Source organism: Montipora capricornis, chromosome 4 (assembly GCF_036669925.1).
Source record: "Montipora capricornis isolate CH-2021 chromosome 4, ASM3666992v2, whole genome shotgun sequence".
NCBI lineage: Eukaryota > Metazoa > Cnidaria > Anthozoa > Scleractinia > Acroporidae > Montipora > Montipora capricornis.
This window is the reverse complement of record NC_090886.1, coordinates 38,305,168-38,332,962: the sequence shown is the minus strand read 5'-3', so window position 1 is coordinate 38,332,962 and position 27,795 is coordinate 38,305,168. Positions and strand designations below refer to the sequence as shown.

The 27,795-nt window shown below is 38.3% G+C and overlaps 2 protein-coding genes across 2 annotated transcripts; one reads left to right on the top strand and one right to left on the bottom strand.

The window, feature by feature from the left end:
• Positions 1–4,722: 4,722 nt before the first annotated feature.
• On the bottom strand, positions 4,723–18,107 carry LOC138046887 (septin-1-like). The gene is made up of 13 exons (XM_068893481.1): positions 17,722–18,107; positions 17,540–17,559; positions 14,972–15,061; positions 14,528–14,614; positions 13,746–13,869; positions 11,839–11,973; positions 10,749–10,866; positions 9,655–9,756; positions 9,144–9,240; positions 8,006–8,057; positions 7,437–7,556; positions 6,832–6,922; positions 4,723–6,263 (listed from the first exon to the last, which is right to left on the bottom strand). Exons 3-13 carry the CDS (start codon positions 14,979–14,981, stop codon positions 6,189–6,191), a joined length of 1,011 nt encoding a protein of 336 aa, XP_068749582.1. The 5' UTR covers positions 14,982–15,061; positions 17,540–17,559; positions 17,722–18,107; the 3' UTR covers positions 4,723–6,188.
• Positions 18,108–18,152: 45 nt separating this feature from the next.
• Positions 18,153–25,990, top strand: LOC138046888 (mediator of RNA polymerase II transcription subunit 19-like). The gene is made up of 8 exons (XM_068893482.1): positions 18,153–18,450; positions 18,542–18,655; positions 19,845–19,878; positions 21,084–21,180; positions 21,593–21,758; positions 24,254–24,297; positions 25,129–25,185; positions 25,791–25,990. The coding sequence occupies exons 1-8, from the start codon at positions 18,198–18,200 to the stop codon at positions 25,836–25,838; spliced, it is 813 nt and encodes a 270-aa protein (XP_068749583.1). The 5' UTR covers positions 18,153–18,197; the 3' UTR covers positions 25,839–25,990.
• Positions 25,991–27,795: the final 1,805 nt, after the last annotated feature.

Sequence of the window (27,795 nt, the reverse complement as noted above, 5' to 3'; positions counted from 1 at the left end):
CGTTAAATTTAACAGGCGTTTCTCTATTTTATGAAATGACGAGGACGACTGGACTCGAATAATATTTTGGGATAGAGGGCATTTGGGGGGGGGGGGGGGTTGCGCTCTTGTTGCAGTTGCACTTTCTTCGGCCCCTTTTTTTGGAATTTCTGGATCCGCCCCTGCAGACTTATTTTAAAAAGGACATTGCCATCCGTCAAAAAAGTACATGATTCGAGCCATATAAACCCTTTCTCTGTGACTGTTTTGCAAGCAATGGGAGACAAGGAAAAGAGTAATGTATAACTAGCCTCACTCATTTCATTTTATCATCTGAATCAGCGGAAGGCTAGATTTCATCTCTCAAGATGAGAAATCTAAGGAAACATTGACATCTCGGAGACTAAAGTAAGTTCTGAATTTGCCAGTTTTGTTTAGAGTAACATTTTGGAATGTGGAAATACCAAACCGTAAAGCGGTTGTGGCCGCTATAAACGCTGGAAAAGGTTTTTAAAGTAGTTATTTAAGTCTTTTTATTTTAATTAAAATTGCTTCTTGCACGGAGCGTGGGGTATTGACGCTATGTGAGGTCTTAACCTCACAACGCACTTAACTTATACAACGCACTGATTCGACCGTTATTTGAATATTGTTGCACAGTGTGGGGAAACACCAAAAATGAAAATTTAATTCGATTATTGAGAGTTCAAAAACGTTGTGCCAGGCTAATTTTAGATGCTAAATTTTCTGATAATTCTGTTGAACTTTTCAGTAAGCTAGGTTGGTTACCTATTGATGACGTCATACGAATGAGAATGCTTTGTTTAATGCACAAGATTGTTAATGGCTGTTGCCCTCAGTACTTTAAAGATTATATCTCCTATGTTAATGATAAGCATAGACATAATACAAGGGCGTCAACAAATAACAATTTATTCATACCCCTTTTTCGTACCAACTCTGGTCTACGCACTTTTTATGCAAGTGTCAACCGACTATGGAACACATTAGATGTTAGCACTACAAGTATTACACCCCTAAGGAATTTTAAAAAGTACATAAGTAATAAATACACAGTTAGTAATTCTAAGCTCGATCATTTCACTATTCATAGAACTTTCTAATAATTTTAGTTTAGTTTAGGAGTACTTTGTGAACTTTTTTTAAATTTTATCAATATTATTATTAATGGACCACAATGTAAACTACTGAATTTTCAGTAATTGTGTTATCCAATAAAGTTTCTAGTTTCTAGTTAACCGGTGGTGCATTTGATGGGGCTCAAGAATGGAACGTCAATGGGATAAACAAGACAGGCGGTGAAAAATAAATATCTAGAATATTAAAAGCGACGAGTAATGGACTTCGATAACAATCCTTCGTCCGTTGAGCCGTAATCAAAGTGAGCTATATTTCTAATATTTTACCAAGTGTGGTGTTATTTACAACACTGAGCCAAATGGAAAATTCTCTGGTAGCTTAAGAGTTTAACAAAGACAGAGACGGAATCGAACACCTTAAGTGGATCTTTGATCTTTTTTATCTGGCTAGTTGTATTTATTTGTACTCAACTTTGCACACTCTTCCGGTAACAACTGGAAATTTCACTATTTCTGGTTATATTTATTTTGTGCTTAACTCCGTACAGTCTTCAGGTAAAAAAATAGTTGGAAATGTGACAACCACGAATTATTTGAAAGAAAGCTTGTTTTCTATTTTGTGCTTCATTATTCAAGGAAAAGGTTCTTCAGGAAAGGATTTGATCCTGAAATTTATTTTGTTGCGTATGGTAACTTGACGCGATTGGGCTTCTTGTCTTCACGCACGCAATGAAATAGGAAAGTTTTTTGCCTCTAATAGCAAATACGTTGTTTGTTTCAATAAATTTTTTGCTGGAAAAGGTAGCCTTTATGAATTCATCATGTTGTGTGATATTCGAGCTTAACCAATTTGCATACGTGCGTTCAAATGTGATACGCGAGCAGACAGGAATTTTTTCTTTGTGACAAATGATTAAAAAGCAGCCAAGTTTTTAACCTCAGAAAAAGATCTGTTTTGTCGTTATAGTGTAAAATGAAGTTTATTTGGGACGCCAAAAATATTTCTTTAACTTCCTGGTTAATCCAATTTGTTGCTACGAATTACTAGTGCGAAGATTGTTTACATTCACTCATCAGGGCCGTAGCCAGTATGAGGCAAACCGAGGCACTTGCCTCAGTCAGTTTTTCGTGATTCTTTAAAAGGGTGATTCCAGTGTTGCCTTTACAACTTACTCATCATAAACCCCCTAAAATACCTACGAAGGGAATTTAACCATTGACATTGCCTCAGTCATAATTTTTTTCCGGCTACGGCCCTGCTCATGCTGTTTGCGAATTTTGAGTGTCATGAAATTACATCATTTGCATGACATAGCTCCTTTAAATAACAGGAGGATTTTTCAACAATATATCGCTTTGATTTAACGCCATAACATTCAGATAGCAAAAAACGTGATATTTATTGACCATTCTTTTGCTTTTGTGGTTGTCAGCATTGTGATTTGTGATGATTCGCAAGTCTGTTTTTGTATCTCATAGATGTTTAGATTTTCAATTACAAACTCTTTTTTGATTGGCCGCTCATCCTCATGATTGTGTAAATAGTTCACGCTGAAGTCAAAATATAGATGTACTTTTCTCAGGAACCTGACAAAGAAGGCTTCCTGACCCGACAGATGAAATGTAAATATTCAGTTAAATATTACAACAAAATTAAAAGACCAAAGACAAAAGTTACTTGCCTAAAAAGTACGTTGTTTTACTCCGAAAACGCGATTAACATTCTTTCCCGTAGTTCATTCAGTTGACACAAGGTGATCACGTGTATCTTTATGGTTGCCTTGCACGTGTTCAACTTCTTCCTTTTGACAGAACATCATGACCTTCCCTTGATTCATACTGAGTCAGAGACTGCAGAAATTTTCGTGTTTTTGCGATATGTCATTAATCTTTCGATGAGAATTCGATTCAGAGACATCTATAAAAATCTTGAGTAAAATTCACTCGTGTCTTTTTTAAATAGTGTGCAAAAAATCTAACTGCAAATTGCTCTGACGGACATTTTTCTGCATGTCACGCATGTCTTGCAGTTTCACTAAGCAAACGTTTATTACACACCCTAAGGAAAGACTGAAGATGTTGCTTCCACGTCATAATTCCTCTTCTTTTCAGTCTAATACTAGGTCAAAAAATGTTTTGGCTTAATGTTTTCACCAAAAAGTACCATAAAAGCCGGGAATTAACAGCAAAAGACAAGCCAAAAGACACATGGTTTATTACCAAAGCTTAAAAAATAGGTACGCATTGCGTACGTGTGCTAGTGCAGTAACTTGACACAGTGCTTTATTCTAGAACTGTCAACTGAGCTGTGTTTTGTTTTCCAGAACGTAATATGTAAAATACTAAACACAGAACGATTGAAGGAAATAAATGGGAATCGAGAAACACTGGCTTTGACGCTGACATGAAGTTCAACTTCTTTTTCACATCAAGTTTAGATGTGTACTGTTCTGCTTCTGTACTTTTCATACAGATGTGATTTTTTATAAGAAAAGTGGAGCGAAAATCAGAATTACAACAGAAGCAAGAGGCTATCAGTGAAATCAACACAGACTAACCGACACAATCTACATGTTTACCAATCAGCAAAATTAAGTAGTGTTGCCGAACGTGCAGTTACACTCGATGAATAAAATATTTCGACGTATGTGAAAACTAAGTTGCGATGTTTCGTTTAATGCAGAAGAGCTCATCTTTTATATTACTGGACCAAATTTTCGAGCACAGCGTTGTGAGAATTTCAACACAAACAAGCTGAGGAAATGTATATTTTTTGCTGATCGATCGCAATGATAAAGAAAAAAATAGTTTTCTTCTGTTTTTCTTTCCGGGGCGAGGAAATTACTGTTGAATGTCTTTCAATGCAGGCAGAGAAGTTGACCCGGTCTTTGAGAGTGAAAATATTATGGTCGACTGTTGAATTTTTTTCTTGTTTATTTGACCTGCCGAATGTCTGTAGAGTGTGAGCTTGCGTGACGATCTCTGTAGACGTGAAAAAAGAGTGAGAGAGAGAGTAAATATGTCTGTTAATTTGACAATACGTACTCAGAATTTTCATTTTCTTCTCGTTAAGAAAATTAATTAAATGTATGAACTTGTGAGCCAAAGGTCCTCTGCTGGAACGACGTCTGGATGACCCCTCAAATGGTCTTAATGACCCCCCAATTGAAAAAATTAACTGGAACGCTACAGTTCCTTCGCACAGTGGCACAGGTAATCCAGTGTAAGCTCACGGAGCGTCTAGTTTTGTATGTAAATGAGTCACGTCAAACTAAACTTTGTCCAAACTGAAATCGGTTCTTAAAAAGTCAACAGCGATGTTCCTTGTGTCAAAGAGGTGCCTTTGAAACAATTTAAGTTCTGCACGACTCGGAAGGGCCTGATGTGCTGCACGGCCTCTCAAGGCACTTCTAATAGGCCATTTTCGAAATAGTAAGGCAGTGAGGTCAATAACAATAGAAACACGTTGGAATGAATGGCATAAATATTTACATATCATCCGCTTTCCTTTGTCTTTGTCCTCACTGCCTCACTATCAAGCTGAATTTTAATATATCGAGAAAGGCCTATTTCGGCGAGAGCGATTTTACTCGCGCGCGTGCACTACAACTCAAACAAGTGTGGAGTGCGTAAGCAACCCAACTTAACCTTGTACACCATTTTAATTACGTAACTGCTGGTATATTGTTCCAGCATAGAATTTGACTTCATCATACACTAGCTACAATTATTAACTATAAGCTGTTAAATGTTTTTAAACGTAGAAGTTACAGGAGTTGTGGACTTAATTTGCTTCCGAGAACATATAAAGAGTGATACAAGGAGAGAATAAATGGCATGTCAAAACGAAGGTAACATTACATACATATTTCAATACAAAAATACTGTGCATAGCCCCTCCGATTGGGTGGCATATACCGATTCTGCCATGGCTTTAGCTTGGGTTTAAATTTATTTTTCAATTCAGAGCCACTCTTTTAACAATTTGACAATAACTTTTGAAAATACTGGCTAATTACAACTAGACCAATTTAGATATACTAAAATTCAACAACATTGCGAGGCTATGGAAAGTAAGAAATTAGTTGAGTTTTCTCTTCAAGGCCCCTTTCCGTCGCTTTTTGTCTAAACGTGAAGATAAATTCTTTTCAAGGTTTTAGAAACGATTCATAGAGAAGGCAAATAAGAAAAGCATTCTTGCATAAAAGGAATGAGGAATAGAATAGTATTAGCTACAGCTAGTGAGTGAGTGATTAGTGTCGGAAATTGTGCGATCTATAGTTCGAGTGACGTTTTGAAATTTTTCAAAACTGGACAAGCCTTTCAGTTAAACTTGTGAACTTCAAACAAATGAGATCACACACAAGCCGCTGGGGCGCACACGGCCGGTTTTTATGCCGGTTTCAAGTGGCATGAAACCACTGACAGTATTCCTACTCAGTGTTGAGCGGGATACTTGTTCATCGCAAGCTCACACCTGCCAGCGTGTCGAGAGACTGTGTGTCAAGAAAAGTTTCCTGTTTAAGGAAACAACGCAGTGACTGGGTTAGGCCTCGAACGCGGGACACTGGGGGCACTAATCTCTCTAATGGTCACTGCGCGTCCACTTCAAAACATCAAAACTTGCTTATAACACACTCAACAAAATTCTCAACTCTCGATCGATTCTCAAGAAAGATTAATGTATCCAAACTGCGTTTAGCGGTTTTTTCGTAACTTCAGTCAAGTACGAAAAATAACTTTCACCAAGGTTTCAGTGCACTTGTTTAAGCTATCATTTGTTACAATTTGCACGTCATTTTCACTCACAATAGAAAAACTACTGTCGGCCATTTTGTTTTCATTTTTGTGTTCCTGGTAGTAACGCCCGTGGTTGTTATGGTAACGTAAATGGGACTGTGCAGAGTAAAATTGGGTCTGAGAAATGTTCTACTCTCGTCCAATCAGAATCGAGTGTTTTGTTGGGTGTATAAATTTTAATAATACGATCTTTGCTTGGTTCTTGACAATTGTTTACTCTACTCCGGCAGCTTTTTGCTTCGTCATTTCTTTCTGCATTTGAGCGAGTATTTCTTGCATTCGACGTAACTGAAAGTGCTTGACAATTGTTTACTCTGCTCCAGCAGCTTTCTGCTTCGCCATTTCTTTCTGCATTTGAGCGAGCATTTCTTGCATTCGACGCAACTGAAAGAAAAGTAAGAATTTGTAACGTTCCACTAACAACAGAAATCACTTGTTCAACAAGTTCTTTCTCTGTGATTTACACACTAATATAGATTAGGGTAACATTCGACCTTTGAAGAAATTTATTTTTCGATGGTGACCCGGAGATCCTCGGAAAAAAATCCGATTGCTCCTTTGCAGAACTTCAATGAGTCTCCAATACCTTCGAATCCTACAAAAGAGCCCTCGGATTTCTTCGGAGTATCGCCTAGGCACATAACATCTCTTTCTGTACATTCCACCTTCATCGGGATTTACTGGGGCATACACGTGACTTCAATACTGCTTTTCTGTTGGCTGTCACCCTAAGGGCCGATTTACACGGTACGATGTTTGTCGCATGCGACAACGGCTTACGACAGGACCACGACATGATTTGCGATTGTTGTGTACATGTTTTAAAACGCTGCAACAATCGTAAGTCATGTCGTAGGCCTGTCGTGAAGCTTGTCGCATGCGACAAAAATCGTACCGTGTAAATCGACCCTAACAAATCATTACAAAATGAATTTGACAAGAGCGGAGTTACCTCTGCTTCCTTTTCCTTTAGCATACGATCCTTTTCTGAAAGTTGGCTTGTATCTACTTCTTCCGTCTCGTAAGTAGCACTTTTTCTTTTCCTTCAGCAAAACAGACACAAATAAATTAAAATTAGGCTGACATACCTTTCTCTTAATTGTTTACGCCAACAGATATTTTTCAACTGAACCAACGCTATCTAAAGAAACTAACACCACAGACTTAGAAATCAACAAAGCCTCTAGTTCCGCTTATACATAGGGCAGTTAGTTAAGTAGTTTATCCCAAAGTAGAGAGAGAAAACTGGCTGTCTTCTCAACACTTTAACAGAGCTGAACGTCTGTCCAACTCTTTTTCAAATCAGAGCCGTCAGACCAACACCAAACTAGTACTAACTGTTTTGGCCAATCGCAACAAGACACATACAACAAAATGAGCCATTATCACAATGCAAATAAAATACCTGAAGCCACCGTGCCAAGCGCAGGAAAAACGCGTGCAACCAAGGAAAAATCGGTTTTGCTTTTGATTGGCTAAGCATGTGACATGAGACTTTTTAGCCAATCACTAAGCGAAGCGATTGAAAACGCAGAGGGTGTGGAGGTGCTCACTTACATGTTTTCTATGCTTCTCCTTGGTGATGGTGGAGCTTGCCCTGTGCGTGACAAGCGTTCTGCTCGGTAATTTTCGTAATGAACTTCCTGTGTGACATCTTTCAAATCTTGCATGTGTGTTCTAAAAGTAAAGAAAGGTACTTTTAATCAACCGTGCATTAAGTTCATCATCATCATCATCATCATCATTGTATCTTTATTGACCCTCGGATTTTAAAGTAGCTTTGAATCTAGTATCTCCGAACATCAACCCTCGCAACCATGATACAACACGGAGAGACACCACAACACCGGGAACTCCATGCCCTACTCTTTGCGAATAGTGTGTGGGTTCTTTTACGTCTGACAGGGTTATAAACATTCAAGGGTTATGAGACGGGGTCTACGGTTTATCGTCCTTATCCCAGAAGACATTTACTGATGTCATTACAAAGGCAGCGCTTTTTCCTCAGTCATTTAAAGACCCTGATTATTGGTTAAGAAAGTCACGTCCTCCTGAATGGCAGCCCAGTGCTCAAACAACGGAGCCATCGGTGCGCGATTACTGCCCCCATAAGCTCGGCTACTCACCTAATTAACATGTTTCTAAGCTTGATGAAGTCGCAGTGTTCAGGGTTTTCAACTACAAATCAACACAAAGGAATTTAACAAAAATGTCAAAAAGACAAACGATTCATGCTTTTGGCTGTGCATATTTTGAAGTACGTCAAAAGAAAAAAAGTTGGTCGGGGCGAACTCTCGCGCTTCTTTCGTGATCTTAAAAATTGCAACGTCGTTTAGAGCAGTTTTCTAATGACTGTCGAAGTAATTACGCGATTGCAATTGTTACGCTCTGTCATTGGTTTAAAAATCTCGCGCCAGTTTATCAACCAATGATAGGGAAAACCAAAACCAATCGCGACTTGCACGTGCGATTTTCCCCACGCTTTGAGCAAATTACATAGAATTGCTACGGATTTGGATTGCTTCATGGCGCTGTTAGCACCTGCTGTGACTGGTCGAAGTGATTACTTTGGTATTTGTTTTACCACACTCAATTGAAAACCGCTCTACAGGGAAAGCCGAAGGAGAAGCTTCGAGATACGTGTGCAATACGGGAGATAACGGTGTGATACACCGCAAAAGTACAACCGTCACCGTGTTCTTAAGTTATCAATAACGGACACGTCTCATGGAGCCTTTATAGATTCCAGCTTCACGATCAAACGTACGTAAGTAACGCCAATTGCAATGTGCCATTTCTGACTTTTTTCCAGCCTCTATTTCAAAGCCAGGCGAAGAGGGAACTCTTTCATACGCGAGTTAGTTTTCATTTGCGTGAGGACTTATCAGAAATTATTAATACTATCCTGCTCGAAAGCATCGAATAATCTTTTATTACCTTGCCATTTTCCTGGGCATGTTAGCTTGAACCTACTGGAGGGGTTTTCAATTTTGAGTGTCGAAAGTAATTAGCGAATTGCTTTGGTTTTGCATTACTTTCACACTCAGTGATTGGTTCAAAGTTCTCGTGCCACTTTTTCAACCAATCATGGCTCGCGCGCGCACTTTTTCCCGCGCTTTCTGTCGGCTACGTGTAATTACTACGTGATTGCTTTACTTCATTGTCTCCGTCCTTTTTGATTGGCCAAAGTAATTACGTTACTTTGGTTTTGGTTTTACGACACTCGATTGAAACTCACTCTATTTGGTGAAAAATAGTTTATACCTTCTGCCATTCCCCACGGGTAAAGTCTCACTCTCACTTGTTTTCCTCTGACGTCTGTTACACTGTTACTCCCGATTACAGCAAAAGGAATACTAGCCTACAAAAGAAAATACGAGACAGAGAAGTCATATCAAATAACGACTTGTCGTCTGGATCAGTTTGCTATTTCTCTATTGCTAAACGTAGCGATTGGCTTAAAATTCCAGTCAAACTCGCACAACGTAGACGCGATTTTTTCCGCCCTTGAGCACTGGCTCCAGCTACTTGTTTCGCACCATGATTGGCTCATCTCATTCAATGTCCATTAATTTTGCCAGATTCTAGATTTTTGTCCAGATTCCATGCGTCTGAGCATTTGAACAAAATTATGCTTATGTCAAAGTTCGTTTTCCCTTAGCATAAGCTACTTATACTTACGATTGCGTCGCTAGTGAAACCCAGCCTTTATGAGCGCCATATGTCAATCGGTGACTGAGGGTTTAGGAAAAAGTACACAAGGCGTCAAACCAACCTTTAGGTCCTGGTTTATCTGTACAAAGTCTTCGTCATCTTCACTGTCACAGTCCGGGAAAGTGTAAATTTTGATTCCATTATCGCTTATCTCTTCCAAGACCTAGAAAATAAACCAGATATGACTAATCTTTGATTGTAAAAAGGACTACTTGCAACCACAAGCTATTCCAAGCTTTTTGACATGAAAATGGTGTGGCAGTCCCTCAAGAATGAAACCGATATCAGTCAAACTCAATTTGGGGGAGAAAATGAAAATTTATCCTCAAGCGCTGACGTCCTCCATAAAACCTCAAATTTGGCTATTTCACGCTGTCGTTTTGCTGACGACGGCAAAGAAATGGACAAAAATGAAAAACGCACGTACGTGCAGAGCGTGTAAAGCTATTGTTTTTGCCTACTAAATATGCAAATTTGAGACGTCCCAGTTGCCGTCGCCGTTGTCGTTGCTAAAACTCCCTATTTTAACGAGGAGGGGCGCTGTGACAGCTGCAGAGGCTTGCGCAGGCTGTTTCCCTAGAAGCTGAGAAAGCTCTGTTTTGGTTGGCTGAGGTGATGCTTTGGCCGACCTCGCCGTCCTTAATCTTAGGGTGCGTTCGATTGACCGTATTCCGGAATAAGAATGCGTGGAATATAAGGTAGAAATCCTTCGCTTTTACGGTGATTCACATAAAAATTGTCAAACATCCACTAAAATGCTATTTTAAACATATGTTTGTTGTCCTTGCTGCTTCGAAGCGCGCCAAACATACCGTTTTAATCATCACCCCTCGTATTCTTATTCCGGAATAGGGTCAATCGAACGCGCCCTTAGAGTAACTATTTTTTTCGCCCCGTCACCAATCTGTTAGCCTGCAAGCAAGCTCTTCCGTTGAAAATGGCGCACGGTCGAAGTATAAGGGCTTGGTCACTAGTCTCGAAACTAGTAACCAAGCCCATATATTTCGACCGAGCGCCATTTTAACAGAGGAGCCTGCGCAGGCTACCAATCTGCCGTTGTCCTGCTAGGAGAGGATAATTTTCCCATTCCTTCTCTTCGTAACATTGATGAGATGAGCTATTAAAAAAAGAGAACACAACATCATCACCACTGACCTTCCTTTTGAGCCTTTGCATTTCAAATTTTGTTAAACAGTCCGCCTTTGCAATAACAGGAACTATGTTAACTTTGGTGTGCAAGACTTTCATGAACGCGATATCTATAGGTTTTAACCTAAAAAAAGGCAAGGCAGAATTGATTAACTCTTGCAACAAACTGAATAAATACAAGGATATCCTAAACTCTTGGTCTCCTTCAACTTGGCCGGGATAGCTTTTTCCACAGCCTTGCCACCACTTGATGGTGCCCAATATAGGCTATTTTACAATGACTGCAAAAATTATTGTCAATAAGCGGACAGACACATGCTCGCGTCAGATTGAAGTTTCTCGCATTTTTGCTTCGCGTTCTTCTCGTGTTTTGACTTAATTTTTACCCTTCTGCCTTTTTGTTATTGTCGGCTATGGCTTCGTGCATCCACAGCTACTTTGACAATGTTATGTCGCAATTCATGATCAATAACAGAACAGACGCATGAAAAATTGACATCAATTTGTTATTTTACAGTTGCCTGCTCAGTGACCAGGCCTTAAACTGGGTGCGAAGCTGCCGGAACTGCTTTTATCACGAAAATTGTGTTGTAAATTAGGCTACATTAGCATAAGAAAAGCACAAAGGTTTGTATCAAAACAGGGTCACAGGCATGTCTACATGTAACTTAGCTACAACTATAAAATGGTCTCTTTGGTGGCAGAATGACAAGAAAGATTCTCAATAATCACACAGGACATTTTACCAGATCCCCTCATGAATTCAAGATCCACAACTCTTACCTCAATAATTATACTGCTACAGAAGCACTTGAAACATGTACTGTAACTTGGAACAAAGTTCGGGATTTTATGCCCCAATATGGGCAAAAAGAGAACGAAGCTGCACACATGGGAAAATGCACGAGCGACGGTGCATCCAAATAAGGATCTTTTTAAACTCAAAAAAGCCCAGCTCTAAACCAGAGGTAAACACATCAAGGTCAAGAGCTCCTGACCACTATTTGTAAATTGTTATTTACAATGCAAGTAATATCATTCCTTGTTGTTGATCTGGTGCAACAGTAATTGCTGCAAAGTAGGAAATAAAACTAACCCATGGCCATGTGGACACACAAAATAGAGACAACAATGAACTCTGTTGTCTACAATGTGTCGGCGGTTGAGGCCAGACTCATCCTGTAAGTATGCTTCATACTGCTGATCAACATAATTTGTTATAGCCTGCCAACTAAAAAAAAAAAACAAAAGAAACCATCATAATAGAATAATTTTCTTTGATGACACTTTAATAGCATTAGTGTTGTTAACTTACAGTCTGTATTTGTGGAAATGTTCACTAAACTGCACACATATCACATGGAAAACTAAGGAATTAACTTTAAAGTGAGAGAAATTTTAAAAATATGGATTATTGACAGGACATTATTAAACAACGAAACACCGAAACAGTGAAACAGCGAAACCAAGCACCAAAACACCATGTGTAACCCTACCATACATTGAATACTAAGGTTGGATTTGAGATTAAACATCATTTTAAGCCTAATTAGGCCTACAACGATTTTCATCTCAAATCCAACCTTTGTCGGTTATTTATTCAATGTATGGTGGGGTCATACATGGTGTTTTGGTGTTTCGTTTTTTAGTAACGCCCTTATTGACAACATCAACGGTTCTTTTTTAACTTTCTATTTAATTATTATACTACATGGTATTTCATAAAGCTGACTGTTGTAACAGCTTAAATTTCCTCCCTGGGTTGAGATTACTCAAACCACAGCTGGCTGTAACCAATGGTCATTTCAATAACAATCATTTCTGGTACCACTTCTCAATTGGGTGGATGTTAAAGGAAAGGAAAGGAACTGAAATTTATTTAAGTGTCTAGTCGTTCTAGCGCTGGAGCACTAATTTGGGACACTGCAAACTGAAATTAACAATAAATTATTAACACAAAATGAAGTGAAATGTTGGTTTTTGAGGAGAAGGGAAAACCAGAGTACCCAGAGAAAAACCTCTCGGTGCAGAGTAGAGAACCAACAAACTCAACCCACATATGACGCCCAGTCTGGGAATCGAACTCCGGCCATTTTGGGGGGAGGCAAGTGCTGTCACAACTGCGTCAAATTTCCTGCACCCCTAATGGATGTTACCGGTAGTCTGGTTTAGAGAATTTGAGTTTCACCAATCAAGGTAGTGAGGGTAACATCGCAGAGCAAATGTCCTATTAAATTACATGTACACTGATAGTGTGACTGTGACAAGGCCAGACCACGACACACTACTCTTTCTGAAAAGCTAGTGGGTTCTTCAACTTCAAATGGCACATAATTTTATGAACAAGGGTAATACGAGACCCAGCCTTGGGTTTATACTGCTTTTCTGAGAAAGTCTTAACCCCTGAGAGTGACACTTACAAATCAATAGATTTTACTCTGTCTACCACCAATGTCCACAAGGTGATTAACATTACAGAATATGTAATGTACAACATCTTTTCCAGCAAATAAAAGTATTCAGCCTAATCAAGTTATCCACAGTTATTATTTATTCAAATACACACAAGGTGCCCCCTCTAACAACTAGGGTCAGATTTATTTACCTTTCATATGAGCAAGCTACCAACCATGAAGTTAGGAATCTGGCTCACTTACTGCAAGGATCACAACACAGGTATACACATGTATTGTAATGTTTAAAAAACCAGCAGCAGTGTTTTAATGGGGTTTACAAATATGAGGGGTAACCCAGTAAAACATGTGCTGCAAGTTCTTTGAACAGCTTGAAAAACATTCCACAAAAAGCATGTCCCTTCGGACTCAGAACAATAATTCAAGTTGTGAGAGGAGAATACTACATGTAGCATACACTGAAGAAAAACAAGCTATGACTTATTAGTATTGTATATACTGTTACAGTAAGAATACTATAAATGAGAAGTGTTTCATCAGGATATAAAGCTCATGTACATCAAAATTTTAATTACTGAAGTGTTTTTACCAGTCAGTATTATCCACTGCATCAGCAAAGCCTGGAGTATCTACCACTGTTAATCTGAGCCTTATGCCTTTTTCCTCAATTTCAACAGTGTTCGTTTCAATTTCTACAGTCTGGTGAATTCGTTCTGTAAAGTAAAGTCATTCACATTTCAGAAATTTTTTGAGTTAACTTCGATTTCTGTTTCAAAACTACATGTACCGTAGTTCAAGTGCAATATTTTTGTGATTACAATTGAGTCTAATTTTCAGAAAAAAAGACTGAAAACCATTTTTCAAAGAATTAGGAGTTTGCACATAAGCGTAATAGCATCAGCGCCACACATGCGGAGCACCATGGGTAAGGAATTATGGTAACCAATCTGTGCGAGAAAATTTAAATTGGTTTTGGTCACTGTACGACCGTACATGTAAGTACGTCCACCTCTCCACGCTTGCCAATCTGACCAGTGTCACACCGCTGACCAGGTAGTGGGTTTTGATTGGATCACAGGCTCAAGCCAAATTAATTTTAATATTATAAATAACCCAGGAGCTCTGCTTTTAGGCTTGGCTAGATCTATATAATAAAGAAACTGAACAGCTTGGGCTCATGTCATAGGCATTTGGATATAAAATAGCCATTTACAAGTGGACTTACAGGAGATTAATTTTAAAGAAATGAGCCCATTGCTAGATCTTTTATTTTAAATCACCAATTTATTTAAGCTTGAGTTGAGCTTCTTTCCCATCTACATGCTGCCAATTCTCTATATCTGATACATCTTTTACCCTGTTAAAACCTACCAACTGCCTTTGGAATTGCTGTATCATCATAAAGGTCAGTTAAAAACAAGCTGTCTACAAGGGTTGACTTTCCCAAACCAGATTCACCTAAAATAGTACAAGAATGGGAGAAAAGAGAATTGGCGTATTAATGTTTTCAATATTTTCAAACTTCACTTGCTTGCAACATTAACCTAGTGACCTTTGGGAGTGAAACTTGATAAATTTTACTCAGTGTCTAACGCTTGACGATTTTTCTTGTCAATGTAAAAACCAACTACGATGTGTTTTAATCACCACTGAAATTCAATTGCAAGAAATGATGCAATCCATCTCCCTCAAATTCCACAACAGGAGTCAGGTAAAATTTATACTGCAGAAAATAGCTGGGGAAAAATGAAAAAAAAAAAAAACAAAAAATTAATAGTAACAACAAATATAAATAATTATTATTAATCAACTCACCCACGACCATAAGGGTAAACTCAAACCCCTTTTTACAGACTTCCTGTGTACTTGATTAGGAAGGTTTGCAAAGCCAACATAACCAGATTCCTGTGCAGAACAAAATGGATCGTGTTGTAAAAACTAGGTTACAAACAGAGTAAAGGGTGAAAGAAATTAGAACATTTTTTACCAAAACAACAGAAAGTAAGAAAATGCCAGTAAGCAGAGCAGTATGCATGGGTGAAACTGACACAACTCAGAGACGAAAAGAAATATTTTGACATCGTCATTGTGTTACTAAAATTACCGGTATTAAAATTTGTACCACATCTGTGACCCACATAAGGAGGAAATACTCATGGGAATTTAGACAGTTTAAAATTGCCAAGCGGGTGTAAATTTTAAAAAATATCCGATGATGTGTGGTGATTGATCATGCGCAATTTAAATAGAATAAAAAACAGGGTTAGGTTTAACAAGTCAAAACTGGACTGACTCATCCATTTCTTCGGATGAGCAGCAAATCAAAGAATGTCGAGGTGGCTGGGAGAGTCTTCCTTCCTCTTCGCAACTAATCTAGGAAGATGGCAGGGTAATAGTTTGCCAGAAAGAGATTAATTTTGTTCCTGTAAAGAGCTCATGGAATGGAATGGGGATTTTAAGGGGAGACTGCCTGCAATTCAGATCTAAGTTGACGCGGTAGAGAGCTTGTTGGTAGGCTAATAATTTGTTTAGTAAAACAAAATTCAATATGAGGAGTAAAGATAACTTCAAAATACATGTATATACAATAAAGAAGCACTGTTCGAGGCAAAAAAAAAAAAAGTCTTGTCAAAAAATCTACAAAGCTGTCACAAAAACTGCCATTCACCCTTCCTTGACCCCATCAGATTACACATTGACATAATTATAATAATTATTATGTACAGGATGTAAAAATTTTTCTGAAATTCTACACAAGTTCAAGCAGGATGATTCAATATTTTGAAAGTTAACTTGTTTTCCCCTTATTTTGAACTTTTGGGTGTCAAGATTGATAAACACCTCAACTGGGATGATCATATCGACTATCTCAAAAATAAGCTTAACTCAAGAATCTGCTTAGTGCTTAAAAGAGTAAAAACATTCCTTAGTTATTCGTTATTATTATACAATGCATTGACTAGACCATTATTTGAGTACTGCTGTACTGTATGGAATTTCCTGTTGACAACATCATACGACTAAGGAAACGTTGCATAATGCACAAGATTATAAATGGCAAATGCCCAGACAATTTTAAAGAATACATGTACTTCTTCTGTAAATGATAAGCATAGATATACTGTAATACTAGGGCGTCAACAAACAATCTTTTATCCATTCCTTTCTTTCGTACAAAATCTGGTCACCGTACTTTTCATGCGAGTGGTACTCGACTATGGCATTCATTACATCATATAGCAAAAGCCTAAACATCAAGTAATCTTAGAAAACACATTTTTATAATTGCAATTTAGAAACTAACTCCAAGCTCGATCATTTTATTATTAATAGAACTTTTTAATATTTTAAATTATGTAAAGAATTTTAGATAGTTAAAGATTATTATAACGTAGGAGTTTTTCAATTATTAATTTACTTCTACTTCTATTTCTGTTTTATCAATATTTATTGTTTATTTTATCAGACCACAATGTAAACTACTGGTTCTTTCAAAGTAATTGTATCAATCCAATAAAGTTATTATTGATATTAATATTAATATCAATTATTATCATCATTATCATTATTATGCCGGGAAATGGATCCTTCATCTTACATAATTTGGGCCATTCATGTAATATAATACATCAAGTGACATCAATATCCCAGATACTCGAACTTACCCTTTCAAACAACATGGGTATTAGACATTAGGGGTATTACTTATTTTGTTAGGTGGATGCAACAAATTATACCGGTATGTAAATATGCTGTTAACGAGTGTGTTTCTGTGGTCTGTTGAGCACAAATACTGTGTACAAGAGATTCACAAATGTCACTATATTCCCATCTCTTGAGTACAAAACCGAAATAATAAGAATCCAAATTTCATTCATTAAATGCAATTCACTGCAGCTGCTCATAACCACTTCCTATTGACCGACATGAATTTCAAAACCGCGCTGGCAAAACTACATTTGTACCCATAACTTTGAGTTGTGATAATCGGTAAACAACTATCTGAGAATTTTTTCACAGCTTATTAGCAGCTGCTTCAGGTAAAATCTCATGCTCAATGATTGACATCGAGTAATATTATAACATGTACTTTACCTACATGTTAGAATACCTAGCTATAAAGTAGAATTTTGGGTTATTCACAAAAACAAAAGCATTTAACTTTCCAGCTACTCAAACATTATAGTAACTTCTCGATTAAATTATTGTTCCTTGTATGTATACGCCTATAAGAGTTTCAAGGGCGTTTCAAGAATTTAGGGCAAATTACACATATCGCCCATGAGGCCACACCATTGACCTACTGGTGGCAATTGAAGCTTTGGCACGAAACATATTTTGGAGCGTATACACTTTTCTTTCGATGATAAAACACGATCTTACCGGTTCTGGTTTTGGAGATTCTGTTGTCCAGAAATGCAGCATTTACATAAGGAAAATGAAATAACGGTTAGTGTATGATTCAATCTCCACTAAGACAAGTCGAATAAAAATAATCACATGCCGCCCTGATATAAAATGTCAATCGATGGAACACGAAATAGAGCAATCACAAACAACGATACCTTTTGCACTTTCGGAAACACTTCCAGATTTCAACCTAGCGACTCTGCTGGAGATGCTCATGGTAACTTCGTTTAAATTATGAAATGGCTTTCAAAAGCTCCATTGGCAGAAAAAGGCGGAAAACATTTGAATATGTAATGCAGAAGGTTCTTGTTTATTCTTTAGTATGTCGGCTCCAGATCCTTCCGGGGACGAAGAGGCTTGGTCGACGATTGACAGGAAATTCAAATGTACCGCAAATATCTCTAAAATTGATCAAAGGTATCATTCACACACTCTGTAAAAGCAATAAACATACAAACAATCGATGCCGGGAAGATATCACGAGAATACAGTATGATAGACATTCACGCAGATTCACGCAAACGGCACCCGCGATTTCCGTGGTGCGTGAATACTCGCGCGTTGCTTTCCCGTATCATTATTCCCACTGCTTTCTGGGTAGTTATTCTCCAATGGCGGCGTTTACTGTCGAATGGAAAGCTTCTTACGACATCAATATTTAGATTCAGCGCTGCCAGATTCTTTTCAAAGTCGCGACGTAAACAATGTGAGCAACACTTCCCGCTCGAGTGGCATTTTGAACGTAACGTCACCCTTTCTAAGTCATGGAGAAGCCCTGAACGCGCACATCAAGTTCGGGACTTCGACAATGGTTTCAAAAACATCTTCGACGCCTACTCCGTCGATACAAACTTGCTCGTTCTATCTTCTGCGGGACGATGCACGTAAGTCTAACACAACGAGTGTGTTAGGTATTTTTTCTGTGTGTGAATGGTTTCTTCTTAACTCTCGGCCGTTAATTTTTGCATGTTGCAGAAACACCGTTGGAAACGAATGCCAACCTGTTGGTGAAACATGGCGTTGAACAAACTTATCAAAAAAGCAAGAAAGTCAAGGAGAGCTTAAGCTCATTTTTGCCTTATTTGCCGGGTAAGATCACTTCTAGTTTGTTACATTTGCCATGGAAGTAAGTGTACAATATTACAAACTTGTTTATAATTTAATCAAGATAATCACTGCGGTGAATGGAATTTTTCCCTGTACGTCACAACAAGGCATTTACATTTTACGTACATTCTTGTGGGATGGTTCCTTTTTTGTGGAGAGGGGGAAAAAAATACCATTTTATGTCACACTGTTTCTTGGGTGGAAATTATGAAATTGTATCTCTGCCCTATCCAAATTAAATTCATTTCTCGAGATGTGTTTTAAGGATTAGTGAAATGTTCATTTTAAGTTGCAACTGAGTTTGGTGTTGCTTCTCATCTTTGAAGTAAGTGACCTGAGACTCTTAAGTCATCTGCTAAGCATTCTCATGTCACAATAATAATGATTATTATTGCATAGTTTTTTCGCACTTGATAAAAACCCCTCCATGTCTAAAAAAACATGATAAACAAATATTCTGAGTTGTGCTATTCTGAAATAGTTTCAAAACAATGCTTTTGAAAAAAGTGTGTTGGATAACAACATCCTCTTCGCTTCACTTTGTTGACACAATTCCAAAACAGGGTTTTTAAACTGTAAAAGGAGCAGGTTTGGGTGAACTCCACTGCGAAGAGAGTTAACATTCATTTGTTATTCAGATGCACATGTTACCCTGGACTGTGTTGTCCACAGAAACAGTAAATTAAATTTATATCCCACTCCTGTTCAGTTTCCTGCTTTCAACCCCTTTCTCATCTCACAAGTGTTACTAGTCATATACTTGAGAAATTATACATCAAAAGTGCCATAATTAATTTTGTAATAAATAAATATGGTTATTTAAGCCTACAATGGTACGGGATTTTGGTTTTAACATACTCACTAATGGCACCCCTCGAAGCACCAAGTCTACGGTTCCAGTGCATACGCATTCAATTAAAAAAATGTCATTATTTCTGCCCTAGGAGTGAAAAATGCACACTTCCCTGTTTCAGTTCAAAGGCTTACTATTTTTAAGGTCATTTGGGGTGAACAAAAAGGATCTAATATGGTCTGAAGAACCAAAGAAAATTACAGTAAAAGTTTCAGGCCATTTCAGGGTTAGGTATACATGCATTATAATTAAATCATTGCATGGGATGCATTATAATGCATATTGAAAATGTGATGATTGCCATTTGTTGATCCTCAGGTGTAATGGATGAACATGGTGGACCTGAAAATAGGTAAATTTTCCTTTCTTTAATTTGATTCACTGAGGAAAAGTAATAGTACTGTTGTAGAAATAAATGGTTAAAATATAACAGTTAACAACCTCTGTCAATAAGTTGAGGTTGCGTGCTGGAGACATCCAGGAGCTGTCCACTACTGGCAACCAGCTCTACAGCTATAGGTGGAGACCATTTCCCATGGCTGGGAATCCTGGCAACCCAGCCATGAGCCCCCATGCAGACACCCGTCTCACTGATAAAAACAGTGGCAAAACAGGGAAAGAGAAGGGGAAACAACTCCTAAAAACACTTTTTCCACCACTCAACCACAATGCCACAGTTATATGCCCTATGTAGCACACAGGTGCAGGAAATCTCAGCACAGCCAACCTGACAATGCAGCTGACTATAAGTGTCACATATAAGATGTGTCCTGTTGTTAACCCTGTTAAGTAGATGAAATTGTACAATTGCAAGTTCATTTTGGGATTTATGGGCACGAGTGATGTTTGTACGAGCAGTTCTGAGGTGTTAATTGGTGCAATTTGCAAACTTTCAAAACGTCAGGAGTGGCCATAAATCACAAAATGCACGAGCAATAATTTTTAAAATTTATAATAACATGGGTGACAAATTACTCCTTAATTTTGGCGTGAAATTTCAGCGTTAATGCATAATTTCACATGTGAAATTACAATGTTGCCATGGCAACTTTTCTTACAGTGCCAAAATGGCATCTCATGAGTGTTATTTGTCTGACGCGATATTAATAGCTAATCAAATGGTATACTCATGAAATAAGGGAATAATTTCACTTGCGTTTTGTCCAAAATCAAATAATTTTCCTCGCCAAAATGATTTGATTTCGCACAAAAAGTGTATGAAATTACTCCCTAATTTCACCTGTCTCCACTTGATTACCCATACTTATGTACTCAACGAAATTACTCCAATGCTTTGTTTCTATGGCAACTTTCTTATTGCACTCAAAGAACCTCTTTTGCACTTTTTTACATGTACATTGTATGCATTAGTCATTGACCAAACCAAAACATGATATTCTGTTGAGTATACAATAAATAATGATAAATTACATTTACTGTAACTGTGTTGATCACCAAAAATTTTACCTATAATTTCACCTACTGGTATTAATTTGGACAATGATGGTAACAAAAATATGAATACCAACTGTTTGCATCTATGTTCTCCGATTTCAGTCTTCGATCTGTGGTAGACAAGCCTCCTATTGGTGGAAAAGAACTTCTTCCATTAACTGGGCATTCATTGTCCGGATTCCGTTTAAACCCTGGTCCTGTAAGTTTAGCCAGTAACAGACTAATACAGTAACTACATTGTTGTGTCTTGCAAAGTAAATCAGACTAATGTGTGCGATAATATTATTCTTACAACAATGTTTTCCATTTGATAAACCTCGTGGAACAAGGCTGGAATCATGAATCAAGGATGTCACAGGATATCTGCGCTCATTTAACTACAATGTAACACCCAACACAAAATTGATTTTATTGTACTCAGCAATCTAGTACTCATTTACAGTTGGTTAACAGCAGTAATTATTTTTATTTATATGTTAATATCAATATTCGTCTGCATGTATTTTGAATTAATCATAACACAGCTCCATAGTCTAACAATATTTTATGATGAAGTTGTAAGATTAAGGTTTAAACCTGAAATTTGATTTATTTTTCATTGTTTATTTCAGATTCCAGAGCAGTTTCGCTTTATGAGCCAACATCCAGTGAAGAAAAAGCACAGACACAAGAAACACAAAGGTCAAGATAGTGAACGCAATAAAGATGGCGGGGAGATAGGAAGTCAAGGAACTCGAGGCGCACTTGAGCAAGACAAGACTGCGTCGTCTTCTACAGGTAACACACAGCTGTTTCATGCAAATTAGTTACTTATCTGGGGTGATTCTGACAATATACACTTGATATATGGTCCCAAGGGAAACAGTTAGTTTTGTTTTTCCTAGAGTCCTATCAGGACTCTAGGGAAATCAAATCTAACTATTTTCCCTCGGGACCACTGAGACATTAGTGTTCTGTTATATAGTCAGACTTTTCCTTCAACAATCGCAGCAAAACATCCAGAGCAGGCAACAACTGCGGAATTGTATCCCGGTCATGATACATTTGAATTTGATCAAGGGCACAGACCAAGAATCAACCAATCACAGTGTTTGTTTTGTTGAGTGAAAGTCTAGGTCAGTGACCTTTCCCAAGTACATTGTCAATTCCTAATAATTGGCCTGTGTGTGGTCTTCTGCTATTGTTAGGGAGTTTAAGCAAGGGAGATGACAATGGCTGCGAGAGTGTCGTTCAAAAATGTAACTGCGGATTGTTGTATTCACCTTGCGCTCATTCCAAGTCGTTTGGCACCAAACACTCCAAAAATTAATTAATAATATTGGTTTGAATGGTGTTGTTGTTTGGGCAAAAACTTGAAAATCTGCTGATGCCCTCCACATAACCTCAAATTTGGTCAATTCACGTTGTTGTCAGGAACGAAAGTGGCAAAGAAATGTTCCAAAATGTAAAGCCTGCAGAGCCATTGATTTTGGTCATTAAACCCACTTATTATATGACTTGCTCCGTGAGCGGACGAAATGAACCAAATCCCATGCTGGGATTGGCTTCTCGAGCGGGCAAGATGGAGCTATCGTGCTCGCTCAGGGTTTCTCACTTGGTCCTGCAAGATCAAAGAATGATCATTTTTTGGTGTTGTATCCCATAATAATAAGAAGCTTGTTTTACTTTGTCTCGGTCCATAAACATGAAAAAAAAGAACAAGGTCAGTATCCAGCCATCTTGACCTCGCGCTTGGTCAATCTGATCTGATATGAACCCTTTATCATTCCATCTCGGAACATACTTAGGCCACTGACAAAGTCCCTCCAGTCCCCTCTGTCCCTGGAGAGGTGTTCAAGCTGATGCCAAGAGAGACCTCTCAACTGGATTGTATGGTCGGACCCCTCTCCGGTCACTTAACTGCGGGTTCCAACCAAGGGCTTGACAAGCAATGCAGCCATTCGATCTCCAGGCCCATTTTCTGCTCATCATCTGTTGCGTCACAGGTGCTTAACCTGTGGGAAACCACAGGTTAAAATTGCTGATAGTGACAAGCCAATAATTATAAATACCAGAGATTCTGCACAGACATCTATTTACAAAAGTCTGTAATTTTGACACGGTCTTCTCAGTCATTCTCCATGTTTCAGACCTATAGAGCAAGACAGACTTGGTCAATAACCCATATTACTGACAGTATGTCCATTATGAAATGCACGTAATTTCCCGGTAGATGAACATCCAATTGTGACATCCAACACGAAGTGTCACTTGAATTTGCTACCTATTTCTAACGATAAGGGTTAGGCTAAAGATTAGCGTAATTTGTAGCTTAGGGTAAATGCATCTCAGTTTTTTCTTACTCAAGTGGAGCAGAATTTTGGGGGACACTTTATGATGTTAATTCTCTGTATTCCGAGAGGTGAGTGATGTTGAAGTTGGGGAAAAGAGCAAGGAGACCAGACCACAAAATTAACTTTTTCCTCAAAGGGACAGCTGGCTCCTAGAGTTTCTAAAGTGGTTGCCAAGTCCATAAAGCAAGTAGTCACTTTTCTTCAGAAACAAAAAAGAGCTAAAGTGCATTTTAAAAAGCACTCAATTAAATACCTCAACCCCAAGAATGCTGTGAGCCCACAATTTGCATTGTTGAAAAAACTGACACTTCCACTCCACGATATAGAACTAACTTATAAAAAATCAAAGAGTATTCAATTCTTTGAGTTCGTCACGATTTTGGAACAAACCTCAGTCGTTCGCACCAAATTAACTGCTGTCAAGCTTTATTTAATTGCATAGCATAAAATTATCTTGGTCGCCAGTACGGTATACATAAGCACACTGGCGACTGTATTGGGTGCAATTTCGTGCCCTCGGGACACTTTAAAACACATTTTTCAATCTGTGTGCATCTAATGACGTGCATTTCCGGACATATCTCATTAAACCCTTTTGGTAGATGTTGTCGATGTCCTTGCTAATGCTCCCAATTATCAGTGTTGCTTGGGAAAACAGGGTTGAACAACTTTTGCCAAGTTGGGTCTCCATACTGTGCTTCAGTAGTTTCTGGTTGCCCTTTCACCACACAAACCAACCTTTGCTTTTAATTAGTTTTAGTGTTCCCAAAGGAGCATTTTTATTGGTCTATGGCTCAGATTGAAGAATAATCAACACCGTCAATGTCATTTTCATTATCACTGCCATGATGTATTTTTCAGAATGCTTTTTCTTGCTTTTATCAACGTCGAGCACTTTGTGACTATTATTACTGTTTTGTTCACTCATTTTCTATGTAGATAAACCTGAAGGGGGACATGATACAAAGAAGCACAAAAAACAGGTTTGTTTTAAAATGATCAGAGGTATAGAGATGAACCCTGTGTTCAGTCTCCTTGGTAATATTTATTTAATGCTAAATTTCTGCAGCTGTATTGTACTGTTGTACTACATACATACTTACAGTACATGTACATGCTTTTCATGGCCAGTGTAACAAAATCAGTGAAACAACAAAACAGAACCCCAACGTTTTTTTAAAGAATGCCCTTTAGAATGATTAGTTTTGTAACCTTCGATTCCAGCGTCTTTGCACATGTCCTGAACAATCTTCCTCAGCACGAAAAACCAAAGTTACCAGCAACCAACTCGCTCCTGTTGAAACAGCAACTTTTTGGTTGTATCAATTTCCACAATACTGCTTCCAAAACTACTTTGAGTCAGAAACACTTCCGACTGAATTGCTTGACATCGCTCAGCTTGCAGCTGCAGACTACAAACAACTAAGTGGAAATTAAAACTTGAAACCACGCAGCAAACAACTTGAATGATGCCATATCCCATGCGTGACCGAAGTGAATATTGAATAGTCGGTTATTTTTGGTCAACATCAAACAAAACAAAACAACAGCATGTGCCTCGTTAGCACCAATACTTTCTTTACCTGTCAAGGAAAAACAAGTTGAACGAAATGAACAATAAGTACATTATTTCATCAGGGTTTTTCTGTAAAGTAAAAATAAGCCAGCGGTTCTCAAGGGCAGCCTACGCCCTCCGGCAATGCACAAGGGGAACAAAATTTAATCTCGTAACCCCAAGCGGAAGACCTATAACTCTCACTTACTGCAGCAGGGTTAGCATCCAGCAATGATAGATTTCTCTCTTTTTTTTCCAGAAAAAGCATGATGATGGTGAAAGAAAAAAGAAAAAGAAGGAGAAGAAAAAGAAAAAGGCAAATTATCTTTTCTCACTTGTAAATATAAAAACTATGGGAAGATCTGACCTCAATTCTTAGTTAATTCTTAATCTCAAATTTTTTTTGCTCTGTGGGAGTGACTGTTCTATGTAATGAGAAATTCAAAGTTTTTTAAAATAATATTTCACTGTTTATTTTTTGACAAGAACCGCTCGAAATTTTAAAGGGTCAAGTGCAAAATCTGTTCCTTGTAAAATAATGTTCTTGAGTATTTATTATGTTTTTGATGGTGCCTCAGGGATACAAATGTTCCTTGTAGGAGGAGAACTTAAGTTATGTCAACCCTCCAATCACTAGTTGGGATGCAACACCACTGAGCTCTATGAAATTCATGGGAGCACGCCATAGATGTTGTGGTTTAAATTTTCTTCTGGTTCAAAATTTTATTCTGGTTCAACATTTTTGAAACCAGTTCGATTTTGATTTTTTTGTTTGTTTGTTTGTTTGTTTCAGATTATGATAATGAATAATTAGACATCTTAGTAAATTCAAAATTGAACTGGTTTGAAACATTTTGAACGAGGGAAAAATTTGAGCCACAGCAAAATGCTGAAATGGTTTTTCTTGTTCAATTTCTATAGAGGCACACGCCTGATGCAACACCCACTGGGGGACTTGATCCAAGCTGAAGACAGAGTGCTTTTGACATACGCTTTTCGTCATTCCCTTCACCTAAGTTATAAATTATGTAATATACAGTTTTGGACGGTACTATATTAATATAGATAGAGCGAGTTTCAATCGAGCGTCGTAAAACCAAAACCAAAGTAATTACTTTGGCCGATCAAAAACGGCAGAGACAATCCAGTAAACCAATCAAAACGGGAAGTAATTACACGTAGCCGACACAAAGCGCGGGAAAATGTGCACTCGCGAGCCACGATTGGTTTTGATTGATTGAAAAAGTGGCGCGAGAACTTTGAACCAATCACTGAGTGAAGTAGAGCGATTTTCAATTGAGTGTCGTAAAACCAAAACCAAAGTAATTACTGTGGCCAATCATAAAGGACGGAGACAATCCAGCAAACCAATCAAAACTCGAAGTAATTACACGTCGCCGGCACAAAGCGCGGAAAATGTGCACGCGCGAGCCACGATTGGTTTTGGTTTCACTTCTGATTGGTTGAAAAAATGGCGCGAGAACTTTGAACCACTCACTGAGTGAAGTAATTATAAACCAAAGTAATTATCTAATTACTTTCGACACTCGATTGAAAACCGCTCTAATCATAAACCAAAGCAATTCGCTAATTACTTTCGACACTCAATTGAAAACCGCTCTATCAGATTGTCCTCAGGCCCCAGGTGTTCAAATGGTGGCCTGCGTAGCTGGAGGTATCGTCGGCGCGAGAGGCATAAGCCGCGCGGAGGCAGCACACCTTGAAGAAGGAAATCTCGTTGCTCGTTAAACACGAAGACTCGCTATAAAAGGGGGTTGCTTCACGCACTGCTTTTGTTCGAATTCATTCAAGCACGACTGATTAATTATCCTTCCAAGACTGGGTGATCAACAAACAGCAACACAGAGACTGATGCCCCGAAAGATATTTCTAGCGCGAGGGACTGGGGTTTAAAAAAGGAACGGCAGATAACATTTTTTGGCATATTACGGACACATTGCCATTAGGGGTTTTTTTATTGCAGAAATTATCACAGAGCTCGCCTCGTTTGCGTCCACGGTTGATTGACAAATCATTTGGCATGTACCTAAGGCACCACGCCTTTAATAGTGCGTCTTCGTGTTTAAATACAATAATGTGCTACAGAAGGCGCAGTACCTTGGGTACATGGTGAACATTTTGATTTTGTTAATAAAGTATAGATGCGTACAGAGGTCTGTGAAAATTTGTGCATGAAAGGAGATGCATTGGGGTAATCTGCCCACAATGACTTACTTGCCGGACGCATTTGATTTTCTTGTCTTTAAGGACGGTGCGTACTAATTCCAAGGTAGATCATTTGTAAATATTATTTAAAACAGAAACATGTTTAGAGTTCCAATGTCTCGCTTTTTTGCTGAGAGAAAATAGTGATTGTCTGGCTTGTGATCAACGTTTAGAAAGTTAAAATATAGTTAAATGAAATTTAACATAGTTAACGACTAAGAGCTAGTCTGGTCAGTAGTGTTTTGCAGGTGGTTGTTAGTATCTTGGCCGTCTCTTAGCGTTTGTTGAGCGTTTTGGTGCGTTCTGTAGCGTTTGATATAGTTGCATAGTTTACGACCGGGAGCTAGTCTGGTCAGTAGCGTTTTTGCAGGCGTTTGTTAGTGTTTGATGCGTTCTGTAGCGTTTGCAGCAGTCTCAAGGTTGTGGGAGCCCTGGGGCTGACATTGTCCAGCGGTATTCCTGGTTAGTGCACGCGTTGTTGTCCCGTGTGTTTGCAGCGTGTTTGTTGCTCTGTTGGCGTGGCGTTGTGAGTCGAATTAGGAGTTTAGTGTTTCTCGGAGTTCCCTCCCTATCCCCCCCCCCTCTTTTATTCATTTTTATATTTTATTTATTTATTTATTTATTTATTTATTTATTCATTAATTTTTTTCTTTTCTTTCCCCCGGGCTTCTTGGGCACCTACCCTCCACTGGCGACTTGG

What these genes read in the sequence shown, in the direction of transcription:
- LOC138046888 (XM_068893482.1), top strand. Translation starts at nt 18,198, where the DNA reads ATGGAAAGCTTCTTACGACATCAATATTTAGATTCAGCGCTGCCAGAT. An exon ending in TCCGTTTAAACCCTGGTCCT is followed by an intron (nt 21,181 to 21,592) that starts GTAAGTTTAGCC and finishes TGTTTATTTCAG; the next exon opens with ATTCCAGAGCAGTTTCGCTT. An exon ending in AGGAGAAGAAAAAGAAAAAG is followed by an intron (nt 25,186 to 25,790) that starts GCAAATTATCTT and finishes CAATTTCTATAG; the next exon opens with AGGCACACGCCTGATGCAAC.
- LOC138046887 (XM_068893481.1), bottom strand. An exon ending in AGCAATTCCAAAGGCAGTTG is followed by an intron (nt 13,870 to 14,527) that starts GTAGGTTTTAAC and finishes TTTACTTTACAG; the next exon opens with AACGAATTCACCAGACTGTA. An exon ending in AGATAAACCAGGACCTAAAG is followed by an intron (nt 9,241 to 9,654) that starts GTTGGTTTGACG and finishes TTTCTTTTGTAG; the next exon opens with GCTAGTATTCCTTTTGCTGT.